General features: G+C 38.1%; 1 protein-coding gene and 1 long non-coding RNA gene across 3 annotated transcripts in view; one reads left to right on the top strand and one right to left on the bottom strand.

The window, feature by feature from the left end:
- The window catches only part of mylka (myosin, light chain kinase a), a 116,422-nt gene that overhangs the window by 31,149 nt on the left and 66,722 nt on the right, over positions 1–18,551 (bottom strand). For both annotated transcript variants that reach the window (XM_082176030.1, XM_082176031.1), the window contains 7 exons: positions 9,514–9,651; positions 8,629–8,826; positions 8,253–8,499; positions 7,471–7,554; positions 6,342–7,129; positions 5,268–5,384; positions 226–288 (listed from right to left, as the gene is read on the bottom strand). In XM_082176030.1, the coding sequence (XP_082032156.1) occupies positions 226–288; positions 5,268–5,384; positions 6,342–7,129; positions 7,471–7,554; positions 8,253–8,499; positions 8,629–8,826; positions 9,514–9,651 (1,635 nt within the window). The remainder of the gene's footprint in view (positions 1–225; positions 289–5,267; positions 5,385–6,341; positions 7,130–7,470; positions 7,555–8,252; positions 8,500–8,628; positions 8,827–9,513; positions 9,652–18,551) is intronic.
- LOC309503597 lies at positions 13,296–18,401 on the top strand. Its single transcript, XR_014207768.1, has 2 exons — positions 13,296–17,492; positions 17,524–18,401. It is a non-coding gene; the product is annotated as an uncharacterized lncRNA (long non-coding RNA).

The following is an 18,551-nucleotide window of genomic DNA, read 5'->3' as shown; positions in this document are numbered from 1 at the left end:
CTTTCTTTCTTTCTTTCTCTTCTAAAACAAAGTAATTTAATAAGTAATTATTCTTAGTAAAATATATCCCGAGTTAAATTGTCTACAAAAGCTACAAGCAGCTTAAAAGTTTGTGTGTGTGTGTGTGTATGTGTATGTGTGTGTACAGCAGTGGGAAAGGTTCACATCTCCCACGCCACTCCATATTGGGATATAAAAAAGGAAGTACATATTTTGGAAACTCACTCTCTGTGGTCGGGGTAGAGGGCTTCCTGCTCCGCTTATCAGCTGGTGTGGAGACACTGGGATCTGAACACAGACAGTCAGAGAGAAAGAAATACAGAGAGCAAAATTAGAATCAAATTCATGTGAGCCCCATGAAAGCAGCATATTATGCCTCCTCTTCAACTTCTGCACACTAAAAAAGTTCCACAAATAATATAAGCTAATTAACTATTTTGAGAGTTTATTGTCATTCTTTCATTGCCACTTATTGCTAAGACCAAGACAAAGGTCAACATGACAAACCTGAGTTTAAAAAGAGGAATTTGACAGTTAAAATGACAGAAGCCACTTAAGCACAAGCTACATGAGATGTTTATGCAAGAAAATTATAACATTAAAGTATTTAAAGGGATAGTTCAGCCAAAAAATTGTATTATGTTATCAATTACTCACCCGCATGTCGTTCCAAACCAGTAAAACACAAATGAAGATCTTTTTGATGAAATATGAGAGCGTTATGTCCCTATACAACATCCATTTTGATGCTTCAAAAAGTTCATAAAGAGATTGTAAAACTAATCCAAATTAATTGAGCGGTTCAGTCCAAAATTGAACCTTGAAAATTGAAATTCAGAATACTTCAGATTACTTGATGAACATTGAATTTAGGCTTTAATTCACATATTAAACATTCATCAACTCATACATCAGTTGTGATAAACGGAAGCTCAAGCATGTTTGCCTGACGTGCGAGAACCAATGAAGTTCATTCTTGTGTTAAGCAGCACGTTTGAGCTTCTGCGAGAACCAATGAGGTTCATTCTTGTGCTCCAAGAACCAAGGAGGTTCATTCTTGTGTTACGCAGTATGCTTAAGCTTCCACAAGAGGTTTGTTATCGCTCGTCAAGCAGGTTCGGTTGAGCTTCTGTTTATGCTCACTGATCAATATTTATATTTGAATAAAAGCCTAAAATTCAATCTTTTTATCATTTAAAGTGATCATGTATATCTATCTATAAATTACAGAAACGTCTGTCTGTCTGTCTGTGTGTGTGTATGTCTGTTAACCACATATCTCTCGAACCGTTAGTCCGATGGATTTCAAACTTGACAGGTGTCTCGCTACGGTCACGAGTAAGTGCAGCGCCAAGTTTGACGTTGTTTGGATGAGAAATGCTAAAGATATTGTTAAATATATCATTTTTTAAAGGTCAGACTGATCTCATGAAATGGCGTATGTATGACACGCCAATTCGTATTTCCATTTTTGGCGTGTTATCAACACGCATAATTGATTTCCAGCGTGTTTATCAACGCCGGTGACTTAACGTTACATTACTGTATATATAAATATATATGACCTACCCCAACCGCGTCCCTAAACCTACCCGTCACTGGGGTTAATACCATTTATGAGTGTTCCCCTACCATCCTAGGAAAAAAAATATTGCTCCCCAGATGTAGATATACATTTTGCTCAGTTTCGCTCGGACATTTAACGGCGTACACATACACGCGGAATCACTCTGACGTTTAACGGCGTAGACATACACGCGGAAGATGACGGTTCGTTTCGGCGTGGACATACACGCGGATAGCTCAAAATGCGTATAAATAACACGCCACTTGACTTGAAAGTGGCGTGTATGTTTACGCAAAGTCATGATGTCATGTTGCAGAGGTTGTGGTTTAAAAATAAACATTCTGACATTAGAGGGTTGTATCGGTCAAAGAAGCCCCAAGAAGGTTGTGGTTTAAAAATAAACATAGTTTGGTTCCTTCTGAATATTATAGTTTGGTTCCAGAATGTGATAAATCCATTTTGATTAATTTGAGTAAAAATGTGTTTTCTTTACAAAGAAAGTGGCAAGATGAAAAACACTATTTTCTGGTTCCAGAATGTGATAAATCCATTTTGATTAATTTGAGTAAAAATGTGTTTTCTTTACCAAGAAAGTGGCAAGATGAAAAACACTATTTTCTGTTTAAAACTTTCACATAGTATCTTTAGGTTATAATATCATATAAAATTCAAATCCAGATTTGGATTTTCAAAGATCTATTATAAAAACGGATTATTTTCCCCAAAAAATGCAATAAATTCATGACACTTTTTTTTCAAAATGCTATCATATTGAAACTGTTGAAATCAGCCATCACTAAGAAATATCTCCTGAACTTTTTTGACGGCGATCAGCTCACAAAAACTGATTTTGCACGGGCACTTTGCACTGCTCCCTGAATCGACGCGTTTATTCATTTGTGGATGTTAACAGAATCTGTAAGTCAGCTATGCTGTTTACTTCTGAATATTATATTTCATTCTGGTGCGCTTAAAGTTATCGCTACTGTGTAACGATAGCCTATGCTATTCACCAACTAAACATATCCTATTCAATGTGTTCACAGTCTCTTTCACGGGCATCATTTGTAGTAGCCTATTCACAAGCTTCCTCAAGCATAGCGTTTTCTCGGAGTTCACTGTGTGCTTTCTACCATGCACAAATATGTGTGTAATTGTAACAATGAGCACTCAAACACACCAAACCAACAATTACTAAAAACACACTCAAAAACTGATTTTGCACGGGCATTTTGCACTAGCACTTAGAAGGTTGTGGTATTCATAAACACTCAGTCAGCTACACTGTTTACTTCTGAATATTATAGTTTATTCACAGCCATCATTTGTAGTAACCTAGCCTGCTCCCTGAATTCAATGCATTCACAGTCTCTTTCACGGGCACCAAACCAACAATTACTAAAAACACACACAAAAACTGATTTTGCACGGGCATTTTGCACTAGTTCAGAAAATTTGGAATAAACCATTTGATTCATATGGATTAATTTTACAATCTCTTCATGAACTTTTTGAAGTGTCGTTTGGCGCTTTTCCATTACCAGTACTACCAGCTCAACTCAACTCGACTCGGCTCGGCTCGCTTTTCGCTCCGTTTTCCATTGCAGATAGTACCTCCACAATAGTACCTGGTCGTCATAGCGACGCCGCAGGAAACTGCCGTGACTTAATCTTTTACGCGAGACGCGCAAGACACCCGCTACCCACACACACAGGACAATGGAGGAAATCGAGTGTATGCTGTTTTTGGATGTTTTTTTTTTGGATGTTTTTTATTCAGGATACTCCGTCTGGCGCATGCAATGATGACGCAGTGAATAGTGACGATTCTCTCTGACCAATCAGCAGTCTGCCGTGTTTTCACGTCACATTTTAGTATCGCCTCAGCTCGCTTAGAACCTCACCGGAGGTGGTACGAAAAAAAGTACCTGGAAGCAGGTACGGGTATAACTTTTACACAGTGGAAAACCAAACAGAGCCGAGTCGAGGCGAGGCGAGCCGAGGCGAGCTGGTACTGTGTAGTGGAAAAGCGCCAAAAGTGGTATTTGTGTAACTGTCAATGGAGGGACAGAAATCTCACAGATTTCACCAAAAAGATCTTCAGTTGTGTCCCGAAGATTTGGAACGACATGAGGGTGAGTAAATTATGACATAATTTTCATTTGTGGGTGAACTATCCCTTTAAATAAAACTAACATGCCACCTTTTGTCACTGTTAAGCAGGAAAGAGATGCCTAGAGTCAATGTTAATGACATATTCTATAACATAAGAGAAAGACATATCAAAAGATTTCTGTAGCAAAGATGTGTCCTGTAAAACTGGACGCAGAGATCTAGAGAAGCTATAGGGAGATGTCCTATTAAGCATGACCGAGATATCTAGATACAACAGTAGGGACATGCCCAGTAAAGCAGGACTGTGAAATCTGGACACAGCTTAATAAGGAACACATCCTTTAAAGTGGGACATAGAGTTCTATGAACAGCTGTAAATGCGTGTCCTGGAAACCACAACAAAGATTAAGAGATAGCTGTAGGGACTTGTTGACTGCAGGGGTATGTATTGGAAAGCAAGACACTAAGATCTAGAGATGGATGACAGAAACAGTACACAGGGATCTACAGTGGATAAAATGGAAAGAATATTGAAATTGGACATGGACATGACCCTGTTAAGCTGAACAGAATCAAGTCTTGTAAAGTGGGACACAATTATTATGAACAGCTGTAAGGACATAACATGGAAAGCAAAACAGTGACATAGAAAGAGCTGTAGGGACATGTTCATTAGTTAGGACAGAGAAATCTAGATATGACTGGTAAGACATGTCCTGTAAAGCAGAAAAGAAACAAGAAATCACTGTTTGAATATGCTATCCTGTCCAAATGGATCTAGAGATGGTTGTGGGAAGATGTCCTGTCAATTAAGACAGAGAGATCTTGAGATCTTTTCGAACTTGACAGGGAGATCTAGAAATGGCTTTATTGTCTTGTTAAATAGGATAAATACATCCAAAGACAGCTAAACACATCCTCTAAAGTGGAAAAGAGAGATCCATAAATGGTTGTAAAGACATATCCTGGAAACCAGAAGAGAGAGAAAGAGACATGTAATTTAATCAGGACGGAGGGATCTAGAGCCGACTGCAGGGACATGTCCAGCAAAGCAGGACACAGAAATCTAGAGATGGTCATTGGGACATGACCTGTAAAGTCAAACAGAGATCCAGAGATGATTGTCAAAACATGTTATGCAGGTCATAGAGATTTAGAGACAGCTGTAAAGACATATCCTACAAAGCGAAACGAGGAGATCTCAGGACATGGCATGTAAGGGATGCAATGCAGCCTGATCTGGTCAGTAATTACCGGAAGCTGCAGAACCCAGGCAGAGACTCTAGGGAGGGAGACATACTGCCCAGCCCAAAACAGACAGACTCAAACCATAATATTCTCAAAGAAACCAAGTGTTTTGACATAGTTCTCAAGTAGAGAGAGAAATAATTTTGTTGTGTTGCACAATTCAAAACTTTGAGTTGTAAAAAATAAATCACTAAACAAAAAAATACAGACACTCTTGACACATAGGGTTAGAGTACGCCTCATCTCTCAGAGATCCTATTGAGTTTCATAGAGTAGATACAGGAAAAGCATGCTGCAAACACATTTATTGTACTGGAGTGTTATAATACAAACTCACCGTCCACTAGGACCATACAGGAACATTCTGCCTTTCCCTCGTTGGTCTCTGCCCTGCACACATATTGTCCTTCATCCTCAGGTAGAGCTTTATCAATGGATAGAGAGCACTGACCACCTGCTTACATACACATATGAACACATATTAAACAGTTATGCTCAGAGGGTTGAAGAATCCCCTACTTTTACAGGAAAGTTAATCTACAGTATATTGATAGTATCTGCTGCATGCTGGAAATTACCACAGAAATCATTTGGACTGGTCCCTTAATCATAAAAGCAGTTGTGGTCTTATAATGAGTGTCTATGGGGCAAATGCACAATGACAGATGAGTTTGGTACTTCTAAACATGAATTTAACCTGGAATATTCCTGCAAACCACACATGCATATTCAATCAGATATTCTTCAGGAACACAGGTTAAGTATTTGTCACTACATTGATTATGAAAATCAGATTAAGAGTTTGTGAAACTCTTTTTCACTCGAGTTTGTGAATACATTAGCATGCTATTAAGAACACAGGAGGCCAAGCCACAGAGATATATCCCTCGCTGTACAGCTTCACACTACTTATTCATATCATTACTGATAGCCCTAATACATCATGAAACATCTTGAATAAACTTTCATCCTATCACAGTCCTGCCGGCTGAGTGTCATGTGACCACTGTTCAATGACAATAATGTAACAGTTGCTTCTGGTCCTCTTGTCTGATTGGATAAGTGGCATTCTAAAAGTGCTCATCTTTGTTTGTGGCGTTTCAGCCAACCACTGTGTTTCTCAGCAGAACAAAAAGTTGGTCCAGCATTGGCTTCATTTGGAGCTATTTTGGTTAGTGGACCAAAAGTCAACTGTCTGTAATGTCAGGTACTCAATATAAACGTATTGTTTGTATAAAATTAATGTCAAACTGTGATTACCTCTGGTCTGCTGATGCTTGAAACTTGTACACATGCATATAACATAATAGAGCCCCTGATAAACACCACAATAACAAACTTTATCAATGAGAGAATGCAACAAATTAGTCCTCTTACTTGGGTAATTTTAAATTGTAAATGCAACACTGACCCTCATTAGCAATAATGATGAATTTAGATGGTTTGATGAGTTTTCCATCAAGCGTCCATGTCACTTTAGCGGGAGACTCAGATGAAAGTTGGCACTGTAGATGCAAACGTTCCCCATCCAATACCGTCACGTCAATCAGTTTCTCTGTAAAAACGGGCTCTTTTTTCCCAACTGAATTTGTTTTCTCTTTTATCCCTCCATCCACACAATTCACGTCATTTTCCTTTTCTCTGGTGTCTTTATCACCGTGGCTTTCTCCATTCCTGTCCTGGCTTGGTTGTTTTTTCTTGTTGCCTAACACTGATCTAAAGTCAACAGCTTCATTTTTGTTGGGCTGTGTTTTCACTAAGGATCCAGGACCAGGTTTGGGGCCTGGGGTTCCTTTCTTTCCCAGCACTGCTCTGAAGTCCACCTGTTGTGGAGAGTTGACTTTACGTTCCTCTTCCGTCAGCGTCTTAGGCTTGATCTGCCGTTGAAGGTTCCCCCTGAAGTCCATCTGCTCGGCCGTGATCTCCTTCAGGTCTTCCTCAGAGACACTCTTAGTGTTGACCTTGCGGCCGAGCACAGTTCGGAAGTCAATCTGTTCAGCCTCCTGTTGTCGGATTTGGTCTTCTCTGTGTTCCTTTGTCTCTACACGCCGTTTGAGAAGCCCAAGGGTGGCACACCCCTCCTCTTCTTCCTGATCTGTCCGACTGTTGAAGTCCCAGAGTGGCTCAGAGCACGACGTTGCAGGGCTGGGAGTCTCTGGATGTCCTCCCCTGCCTGGTGCAGTCCTCTCCACCCCTCGGCTGCCACAGGAAGAGTGGAGAAAAAAAACATACAGAGACGTTTAAAGCCCCAGCTAGCTCAGCCCACACTGGAGAGCAGCTTAATCAAGAGGATAGTTAGTTCAACACGACAGAGTTGCATCAGAGATGACTTCAGAAGCCTTATAGGGAAATGAGACCAGAATGGGGCCCCTAGACTAACCCACACTCCTCTTTAGACAACAGCACAGCTGAGTGAGGAAGCATAAACAGAGCATTTGGTTATGTAGATATATTATGTAGATTTAGTGCAGGGGTTAAGGGGAAAAGGCTGTAAATATAGCTTCGGGGTAGAGGAGAGCAAGAATAGAAGGAAAACGTACTGCTTATGAGAATCGTCACCAGACAACATGGGGTCCTCGCTGACGTGCAGAGTGGCCACTGATCTGCACTCTCCTACTTTATTCCTGAGAGCAACAGAAGATTTATGAACACTGAAGTTCATTTATGGTAAACTGCAGAATTGAAAAAGTAAATGAAGAACTAAAAAAACAACCCTTTCTGATATGACAGAATGTCGCTTTACATGTACTTAAATGTGTGGATCTCATTAAAATTTTTTTTTTTTCATAAATAAACAATTAATTACAACATAATTACAATACTACCATGGTGTATCAATACTTTTTAATTTAACTATTTATATTTAAAATAAAATTCTTATTTTCATAGTTATATTATTTCATTATTTTTTGTAACATACAATATTATTCTATATGGAATTTTTGACCATTTCATAAAAATATTGATTGATTTTTTTTTATTTTGGGTAAAGTGTCATTTTCACATCTTTTCACGTAAACTATTATGGAGACTGAAATCGTTTTCGATTGATAAAGAATCAACAAAATAAAATCCATATTGTTCACCTTGAAAAAAGGAACTCTATAATTTATTTTGTTTTTTTTTATCACTAAGTGAAATAAAGCCTCTTGAGTACTATGTTTTAAGTAGGTACATTTTTTATTTTGTAATGTTCTCAAAGTGAGTCAACATTACCAAATAATTTACCAAAAATATAGAGAATGTATTGTAAACTATAAAGAATGTTTTTTGAATTAGTAAATTAGTAAATCTTTTTTGAAACAAGTGTAAAAACTCTTACTTCAGAAGAATCTCATAGTTTCCAGCATGATGTGTCTTCACTTCCCTGATGAGCAGTGAGACTACATCCTCCTTCTGTAGGATCTCAAAGTCACTGCCTCCAGATATTACCTGCCCTTCCTTCATCCAGAGGAATTCTGGGAAGGGGTCACCAGCGATGGCACAAGAGAGCAGAGCGTGTTGACCCAGGAAGGCGGCAGAAGACTTGGTTTTAGTGATGAACCAGGGCTGAACTCCATCTTGAGGCTCTGTGACCAAATAAACCAAAATATTATTTTACAATATTTAACTATTATATTATTATAAAAAGCTCTGGCAGTATCTATTTGCAGATCACACTATTTTGTAATGCTGTTAGTACTTAGTATGATTTGTACCTTGTACAGTCAGTGAGGCTTCAGTCCGAGCGTCTCCAGCTTCATTCCACACCTCACAGGTGTAGGTGCCTGTGTCTTCAGGAAACACTTCCTGTATGAAGAGAGTATACTGACAGCCCTTCTTCTCAAAGTGGAAATCCTCTGATTCTTGGATCTCTTTTCCATTATGCAGCCAGACCACCTCAGGGGCAGGATTACCTACATACAAAACACATCACACTTGCAAATGATTAAGCAAGTTTGGGTTAGAGAAAATGTATGGAAGACAGTGGGACAAAATAAAGAATACTGAACAGCGGAGCGTTCCAGTGCGTCACAGAGAGTTAAGAACAGTGTCTTACAAGCCACACTGCACACACTTTGTTGTGACTTCAGCAAGTTCATGTGTTGTTGAGGTCACATGTTCATGCAAATACACAGTCAAGAGACTCCTCAGATGCGGTCGTTACACAGGAAGTGCTCACCATTATATAATCACTAGAACTAAATCATCTGCACAAACATACTCTTGAGGGAGTACAAAGGAAATTCCATTCATTACAACTAAACACAGCAAAACACACAATCTATTGAAAAATAAGGATTTAGGAAATTGTGGCGCAATTTAAATTTTACAAACCTGCATTAGAACATGGTATGCTTAAATTAATCGCTCAGGGCAACAGTGGCATTGCAATCTTAGTGACCACTGGTTTTAAATAAATAGCTTGCAGAGAAGCCCTGACGGCCACCAACTGATGTATGTACACTATATATGTATATCATAGATGTTGTTGTTTGATGTTGGTCGTATTTGTAATGTGTGAATTTCCGAAAGGACAATAAACTACACTTAATCTTACTCTGCCTTCCTCCTAGATTGAAAAACTGAAGGTTGTTTCATACCTGTCACCTCCACGGTCATGGTCACCTGACTGCCGTCCATGACTCTGAGATCCTGCAGACCTTTGAGGAACACCGGGGCAGACGGTCTCCTCACATCAGTCACAGAATGAGCAGCAGACCTCTTAACACTTTGCTTAGCTGGCAAACCACATACAGATTACATGAATGATGCTAAATTGACTTCAAAAACATACAGACAAACACTATATGGAAAAGAGCTGCATTCCCTATTGTGTTTCACGGAAGAACAAATATCATACAATACAGGTTTTAAACAATATGAAGGTGACTAAAAGAAGGTAGAAGTTATTATTTTCAAATGGTGATCTATCCTTTCATAAACTGTATACAAAGACTAATGTGAAGTATTCTGCAATCAATAAACCGGGTGTATTTAAGAGACACAACCATTCATACTGTATCTTCAGTAGTCCACACACAGGAGCATCTGTGCTAACAGTGTCCTGCACTGCTCTTCAGTACCGCATCAGAATCAGTCACACATGATTATTTTACAGAGAAAAGTTGTGCGACATCGTGTGTCAAACATGTTAGAACTATTAGATGAAGCATCTGTAAGTTAATGGATGTTGCAGACCGTAGGAGCCTATGGAGATGCTGTATCATTAGGTCAATTGGAAATATTTATATGGTAACGCTTTAGATTACAGCCCGGAAAATACTACGTAATTAAATTGAAAGTACAGTGTAACTTTCGGTAATTACAGTGTACCTATAAAGTACTTACGTGTAAGTATAGGGGAACAATACGTAAAGTCTTGGGAATAAAGGTGTAACAACCAGGAAAATACTGCGTAATTAAAACGAAATTACAGTGTAACTTTTGGTAATTACAGTGTACCTATAAAGTACATAAGTGTAAGTATAGGGGAATAATATGTAAAGTTTTGGGAATAAAGGGGTAACAACCAGGAAAATAACAAATTATTTAGGCAAATTATTTAGACTGTAAGTATTCCATGTAGTTACAGGGTAAGTATGACATTGCGGGCTGTAAATTAAAGTGGTGTTTCTTACCCTCTTGTTTCATGTAGTTACAGGGTAAGTATGACATTGCGGGCTGTAAATTAAAGTGGTGCTTCTTACCCCCTTGTTTCATGTAGTTACAGGGTAAGTATGACATTGCGGGCTGTAAATTAAAGTGGTGTTTCTTACCCTCTTGTTTCATGTAGTTACAGGGTAAGTACAATAAAAACACATGTAGGCCTACACCAAGGGGCAACATTCTGATCTGAAAAATGAAGCCTACCCGGAAGTGCGAAAAACTGCAATACATCGAAAATCCGCTAGGGGAAGGTCCCAAAAGGGAGCAAATGTCCATAGCCCCCATGTTAAAATGTCCGTTTTCACAGCATAAAATCATGTTTTTACAGGTTGGTCCCATGGACTTTTATTGGATTTTTCGATAGGTTCCGAGTGCCTGACAACGGCGAGGGTAGTGAATTTTTTTCTAACTCGTTAGTTTAGATAGTATTTAGATATAAAATGTATGACAATAAGGGCGTGGTTAACTTTGATTGACAGCTTGATTGACAGCTGAAAGGCAGAATGACAACATAAGAAGCGCCATTTTTTAATACAGTTGACATATAATACTACTGTTTCTGTATCATGAAATGTAGTTTTAAGAGTTTTTCAGGCGAGAATGTAGTTGTTTAAAGCTCAAATCTGTGGTTTATTTATAAAGATTTATGAAAATTGTATCCAGTTGTGAGATCCAGCGATGACCGGGCGCTCGGCGCGATGTACCCCGCCTGGAGCAGCCTTTCATCGGCTAGACGTTTTGAGGTTTGCCGCTGACTCTGGCGTCTCTGTAGTGGTTAAACATGAGATATAATTCGTCTTGTCTATATCTAACGGGCGATTTTTGGTCTCGTGGGCAATCGTTTTGGCTGAGGGGAAGTTTCATAACTTTATAAGCTATATTTAACTTGTACCGTTGTATGGTTAGACTAGATCGAGCGCATGACTTTTTATGTTTGACTGAATTGTTTGCTTTATTTGTATAGCTTATTGTAACTTTACCTTTTACTTATACTTTTATAATAGCTAATATTGATAAAACTGAAATTTAACAAAAAGAGACTGGGTTGAGTTTTGTCATTTTAAATTTTAATACAACGAAGATGATCTGTAATGTTGTTTACTGCAACATCTGTTGTTTAGTACAAATGCACATATTGCCTGGACCATATTAAAATGTTTAATATTTTTATATTATATTTAAAACGAAAAGAGGCAGGTTTGTGTTTTATATTTCGTTTTGTTATAAATAGGCAAACGTTATGTGCAGTGAATATAATCAATACGCGTCGCCTGAACCACATTTGTGTGGCTATAATGTTTAAGATTTCTTTAAATGAAAACGAAAAGAGTTAGTATGGTGTTTTATAACATATTTCGTTGCCTAAAATATACACAGAGATAACCGGAGTAGCAGAGCGAGCTGAGTGACGCGCGCTGCGTCAGAAGGTGGGCGGGGTTAGGGTTTCCCAAGATTTTCCAAGATGGCGCCGCCCATACCCCCCATAAACGGCTTCAAACCCGTTCTTCAGAAAGTCTATGGGTGACGTCACAGACGCTTTGTCCATATTTTTTACAGTCTATGGCCTACACACACAATCTGACATCACTTGGAAAACCTTTATTTGAAAAACAACTTATTTCAAAACAGATTTACAACATATTACACTTCTTATTCTTTATACATTTTTTTTAAAATTAACTTTTCATTTCAAATACTAAAGTCCTGATAGAAAGTAGCATGTTTTGTCCTGTTTTGTTTCTCTTGCATGGCTTCCTCCTCCTCTTGGTCCTCCTCTTCTTTTTCTATCGTTCCACTGATTTGCCTAATCATAAGAAGGAGTATTTTTCTATTCTGTGTTATGTATTAAAAGAAAATACAGTACACCCAGAAATGTTCTCATAATTTACTCATCTTTTCGCTACCGACCAACTGTCACCAGCGAGTGCATGAGAGTCGGCTTGAATGGCTTCGCTTTTGCTGAAGCTTTAAGCGTCCATTGCATCCTCGCGGGAGTTTGATGTGAAACTCGCGCGAGAACTGGTGTCTCTGTTCTTCTGCATGGTTTGTTTTTCATTAGTATTATCTGTTATTGTTTGTATTTTGTTGTGAGCAATAATAAAAACATTAAAAAAAATAATAATAATTCGACATTCGGTTTTTCGGTGCGCTTACGTCAAGCTTTAAATTTTCAAGCGTAAACGTACTCAACCCTCTCATGAACGCGCAGGTGACAGTTGGTCGGAAGCGATAGTCTACAGTTTAACATTTTTAAATATTTGGTATTTTTCTTAAAAACGTTTATCGTTTCACTTCAGAAGACATTGATTCATCCATTGGGGTCGTATGGATTACTGTAGTTATTGTTGTATGTGCTGTTGTCAACTTTTAGGAACACATGAGCTTGCATTATATGCATTTACAGAGATTATTTATTTTTCTAAAAACTTTTGTTTGTGTTAATCTGAAGAAGGAAATTTGTATACATTTCGGATGACATCAGGGTAAAAGATGAGTAAATGGTGAGGACATTTCTGTAGCCTACTGTAGGCTATTTTCTTTTAACACATAATACAGAATAGCAAGAGACATGTCATGGGATTCCTTCTTAAGATTCATCAGTGGAAAGAAAGAAAAAGAAGAGGAACAAGAGGAGGAGGAAACCAAGCAAGCGAAAGTGCTGTAAATCCGTTTTGAAATATATAAAGTTATATAAAGTTTTCCGAGTGATATCAGATTGTGTGTGTGTACATGTGTTTTTATTGTACTTACCCTGTTACTACATGAAACAAGAGGGTAAGAAACACCACTTTAATTTACAGCCCGCAATGTCATACTTACCCTGTAACTACACGGAATACTTACAGTCTAAATAATTTGCCTAAATAATTTGTTATTTTCCTGGTTGTTACCCCTTTATTCCCAAAACTTTACATATTATTCCCCTATACTTACACTTATGTACTTTATAGGTACACTGTAATTACCGAAAGTTACACTGTAATTTCGTTTTAATTACGCAGTATTTTCCTGGTTGTTACCCCTTTATTCCCAAGACTTTACGTATTGTTCCCCTATACTTACACGTAAGTACTTTATAGGTACACTGTAATTACCGAACGTTACACTGTACTTTCATTTTAATTACGCAGTACTTTCCGGGCTGTAATCTAAAGCGTTACCATTTATATATATTTATATATTTGTTTTTTATTTTTATTTGTTTTTTATTTGTTAGTTTTTCCCATTTACACTACAATGAACGCCACAAATTAATGTAAAAAGGCTCATATTTTAACCATACAGTAGCTATGAACTACAGTTAAAACATATACAGTATGTGAATTCGTTTGGAAGATTTTGAAAATATGTATACTATAACAATGAGCAATGCAACAAGATTGTAGAAAAAAGGTAAGACAAGTGAAGTCGTATTGGAGTCTTTTTGTTGCTTGCATTGGATGAATCTAAGTATATTTGTATATATCTGTAAGTGCTTGTGGGTGTGTTTATGTGTACTAGCTGATTGATTTGATAAATAATCAACTGGGTGCATTTTCGTATCAAGGCATCAGTGTGTGTGGAGTTGCTGTGTATTCACTTATTTCACGTTCACTTTTTCTGTCTCTCACTAAAACCAAAAAGTAAATGACAGTTTATAGTTCTTTGAGAACAAATAAAATCATATTGGTAATATTAATAATGAATAAACAAGAATGTTCACAAAACATTAAAATTACAATGTATAGCTCTGTATTTTAGATTTTAAATGCTTCTTTCAACACCTAATGTCCATTGGACATTACACTTTAAAAAAATGGTGGTTCTACAACTCTGAAAGATCTTCTAATTAACTTTTAATATTATTCCTTGATACTATTACGATTATTATAGATGCAGCTTAGCATATACAAGGTAAAAATGGGTAATTCCTATAGAGTTGGTGAGCCATGCCTGTCTTATGTGATGCCTGAAGCTCAATTAGATTATTTAGGGGTCATACAGTATATTCATTGTGATTGGCTGATCAGGGACAAATCAGTGACCAAGCATTACTCATATTATTTAAAAAAAATTATACATATATTGGTTTAAACCAAAAAACATATGATGTCCATTCCAATGGACCCAGGGTCTGAAGGGGTTAAATTTAATAGATATTTATTTTATTTTATTAAAGTAATTATGGACTCATCTCTACATTTTAATAAGCAGATTCGTGCTGTTGTTAAGAGTAGCTTATTTGATTTGAGATCAATCACTGAAGTTAAACACCTTCTTACCAGGAAAAAAATGGAAATTGTGGTCCATTCACTTATCTCAAGGTTAGACTATTGTTACTCTTTGTACATTGGTCTCCCGTTAGCTCACCTGCAATTGGTGCATAATGCAGCAGCATGGCTTTTAACTGGGATGAGAAAAAGGGAGCCTTTTACTCCTATATTAGCACCTTTACATTGGCTTCCTGTGAAATTTAGGATTTATTTCATAATGATCCATTTTGTTACACTAGCAGGCCATGTGCTCCAGTATATTAGTTATCTCTTTCTTCAGTCTCGCTCTAGAACCCTTATAAGTGTGACAGCAAACACCAATCAGATTCTTATCCTGAACATGTACAAAACAAAATGTTTTACTTACATTTGTGTTCTGGGAGGACTTATTCTGGCTGCGCTCCCTGTTATCTCTGTCACGGCCAAGAACACCAAATATGAACTCTCTGCCTGCCCTGTTATAGCCAAGGAGGCCATCTATGAACTCTCTGACTGCCCTGTTATGGCCAAGGAGCCAATCTATGAATGCTCAGCCTACCCTGTCATAATCAAAGAGGCCATCTATGAACCCATTGTTTGCCCAGTCACAACCATGAAGACTGATTATGACCATTCTATGCTATCTGTTGATTCTGTTACAGCCACAGAAGCCGATTATGAACTCTCTAAACTTCCTGTAATGGCCATAGAAGCCGATTTTGAACTCTTTGAACTCTCTGTTATGGCCATTGAGGCCGTCAATAATCTCTCTGTGCTCTATGTTTCAGTTTTGCCGCGGTATCCAGCTCAGACAGTCCCGTCATGATTCCAGGCTCCAACGTGGCCTTCTGCTCTGTCGTGGGGGTCTTCAGTCTTGTCTGCTCTGCTGTGATGGTCTTCTACACCGCTGTGGTGATCTTCTGCTCCACCAAGGGGATCTTCAGTCCCATCTGCTCTGCTGTGGTGGTCTTCAGCTCCACCTTGGGGGTCTTTTGCTTCGCCTGTGCCACCACAGTGGTCTTCTACTCTGCCTGCTCCGCAGTAGTGGTCTCCTGCTCTGCCCTGGTGATCTTCTGCACCTTCAAATCCACCCTGGTGTTCCTCAACTTTATTTGCTCCGCTGTGGTGGTCTTCAGCTCCACTCAAGTCTTTTGTTTCTATTACTGCGTTATGCTGTTGTGATTTTGAACATGTGGGTCTTGCCCCTGAGGGGTACCAGCTCATAGATTCCGATTTCTCAACTGGGGTTGTTGAGACCATCCTAAAGGCTAGAGCTCCCTCAACTAGGAAACTTTATGCCCTAAAGTTACATCTATTGAGAGTCATAGTGTTTGTAGCACCATATATATCCAGTCCACTGCCCAGTTGGTTCAGTGCTGGAGATTTTGCAGGGGCATCAGAGCCCACTCTAATAGCAGTGTGGCATCATCTTAGCATCACCCGACCGCGCTGTTGGCCAATAAAAATGAGCAGGTCTTCACATGTGCTTCAGACACCGGCTCACGCAAAAATGTTTCAATAGCCTTAACGTCATGACTAAGGCCACATCCACACGAAGCCAGAGCTTTCCCTATCCGATATTTTTTTTCCCTGTTCCAAAAAAAAATTCCGTAAACACGGCGTCGTCTCAAGAAATATCTGCGTACACACGAAACCACTGAAACCGAGTCAAACCGATGTAGTATACATGCCAGACCAGTATGTGGCGCTGTAATTATGCCACAGACATACACTAAAAACGGAGAAGAAGACTTTGCATGCGCATAAACCAGGCATAAACCTTGCGCGCAGTATACAACAATAATATTAGGCACAGTAGCTTTTTTTTTCCCTTTTCTTTTTTTATCAAGAACTTTGTTGAACAATATGAAAAACCATAAATGGCCTGGTACAAAATATGAGTCACGATATTCGATAGTTAGCGGACGCGTAAAGCTTGCCACAAAGAACCGGCAAAAGTAATAATTCTGAATGTGTCAAACAGGGTGCGAACTACGGGGGAGCTAGGGGGAGCTCGGCTCCCCCTAATAAGAGATGGGCTCCCCTGAAAACGTGATTTGTGAAATTTTGGGGGGTCTCAAAAAATATTGACAATGTGTGATTTTGACGTGCAATTTCAGTTTTGTGTAATGTGATCATCGTGGACTATTATGTGTAAAATAGAAAAAAATATCATTAATTCATGCATGATGGCGATTTAAACCTAATTCACTTCAATAAAGATAACTATACATGCTATTCTTGTCATGAGCATCAAAGTGTGGTTGCGCTGCGGTGCAAATTCCAATCATGTTTAGCACATGTGTTATCTGCGCGCAAAGTCCTTAAAATCCATTCTGTGTTAAGGTAAGGCATCAGGGGCGGAGTGGGACCAAAAAATCTACCGGGAAATTTCGTAGACCACCGGCCCTAGGTGGTCAAAAATAAAATAAAATAATAATTTTCTCAAAAATAAAGTGGTGAATGAGAGAATATTAAATATAGGCTATATTTTTTATTCTCATTTGCTCAAATAGTTTTTTCACAACTTTCAAAAAGAGGAAAAAAATTGCTAGAGATGGGTAACGGCAGTCAGAACTCATAACAGAGAAATATGTCAATTTGTCATCACTCCCACAGACGCTGTATTAGAAACCCTCACAGCAGCATTAACTAGTTTTTTTTTTAAATTTTATAAAAAGGTAATAGGCCTATAATATAAAGTATAAAAAGGTAATAGGCCTATAATATAAAGTATGTTATAAATGTAAATACATATTTTTTTTAATTGAAAAAAAAAAACTTTCCAGGATTTATGCTGATGATGACCGTTAAAACGCGTCATCATCACCCTGTTGAAATTGGTCTATAGAGAGAAATCACATAATGGATTGATTACATAAGAGAGTGGCCTTTTTCTTTTCGTTTTGAATTATTTCGTTTAAAGACATTACGAGCTTTGTGTATTTGATGTATTTCTCGTGTCTGTGTGAGGCATACACTGAGTTTCATTAAGTTGCAATGCAAGTGACCACGCGGGCGCCTCCATGATTATATTGTCTGTTGTATATTTGCTTCTTATTTATTAAATCCAGGCAATTGGTTGATGAAAAATGGATTAAAATTAAGATACAATTTATACAAAACGAAATTCACTTTAAAGAAAGGTTTTATACAAAACAAAACTTAATGTGGTCAAAATTATCTCCCGATATATTGCGCATCTTATGATTAGCCTACATGCTGTTCACTTTTCATATAATCAACATAGATCAAATAAAAAAAATAACATATTATTCACACATAAATATGAAACTAAATACATTTTCTTTAATGGCTACAACACGTAGGCCCTACAGTACAGAGAAATTTAATGTCAGAGTGGAATTTGAGCGAACGCCGTTTTACCGGTGATCATGTGGGGCAGGGGTGCGTTTTTTGAATAATAATCAAATAATTCCCAGCGTTCGTCGAATATTATTTTTTCTTGAAACGCCCATCCCTACAAAATGTCTTAATCAGACAACAGACAAGCATCATAGCATAAGAAAGAAAATATAAATAGGCCTAAATAAAGAAGTAAAAACAAAAACAAACAAAAAAACATTAAAGTAGGCCTAAAATAAATTAAAGATGCTCAGTAGCTTCTGCAGCACGAACACAAGCATGTAGTCTGCAATTGTTGCTGTGACTTGGCGGTGTCTGACTAGTTGACACTTGGTGTGATGACATCATCGTTTCACAGAATGTACGGATTGGCC

This window comes from Leuciscus leuciscus (genome assembly GCF_965113295.1).
Source record: "Leuciscus leuciscus genome assembly, chromosome: 7".
NCBI classification, from domain to species: Eukaryota; Metazoa; Chordata; class Actinopteri; order Cypriniformes; family Leuciscidae; genus Leuciscus; species Leuciscus leuciscus.
This window is presented reverse-complemented; position numbering and strand designations above follow the sequence as displayed.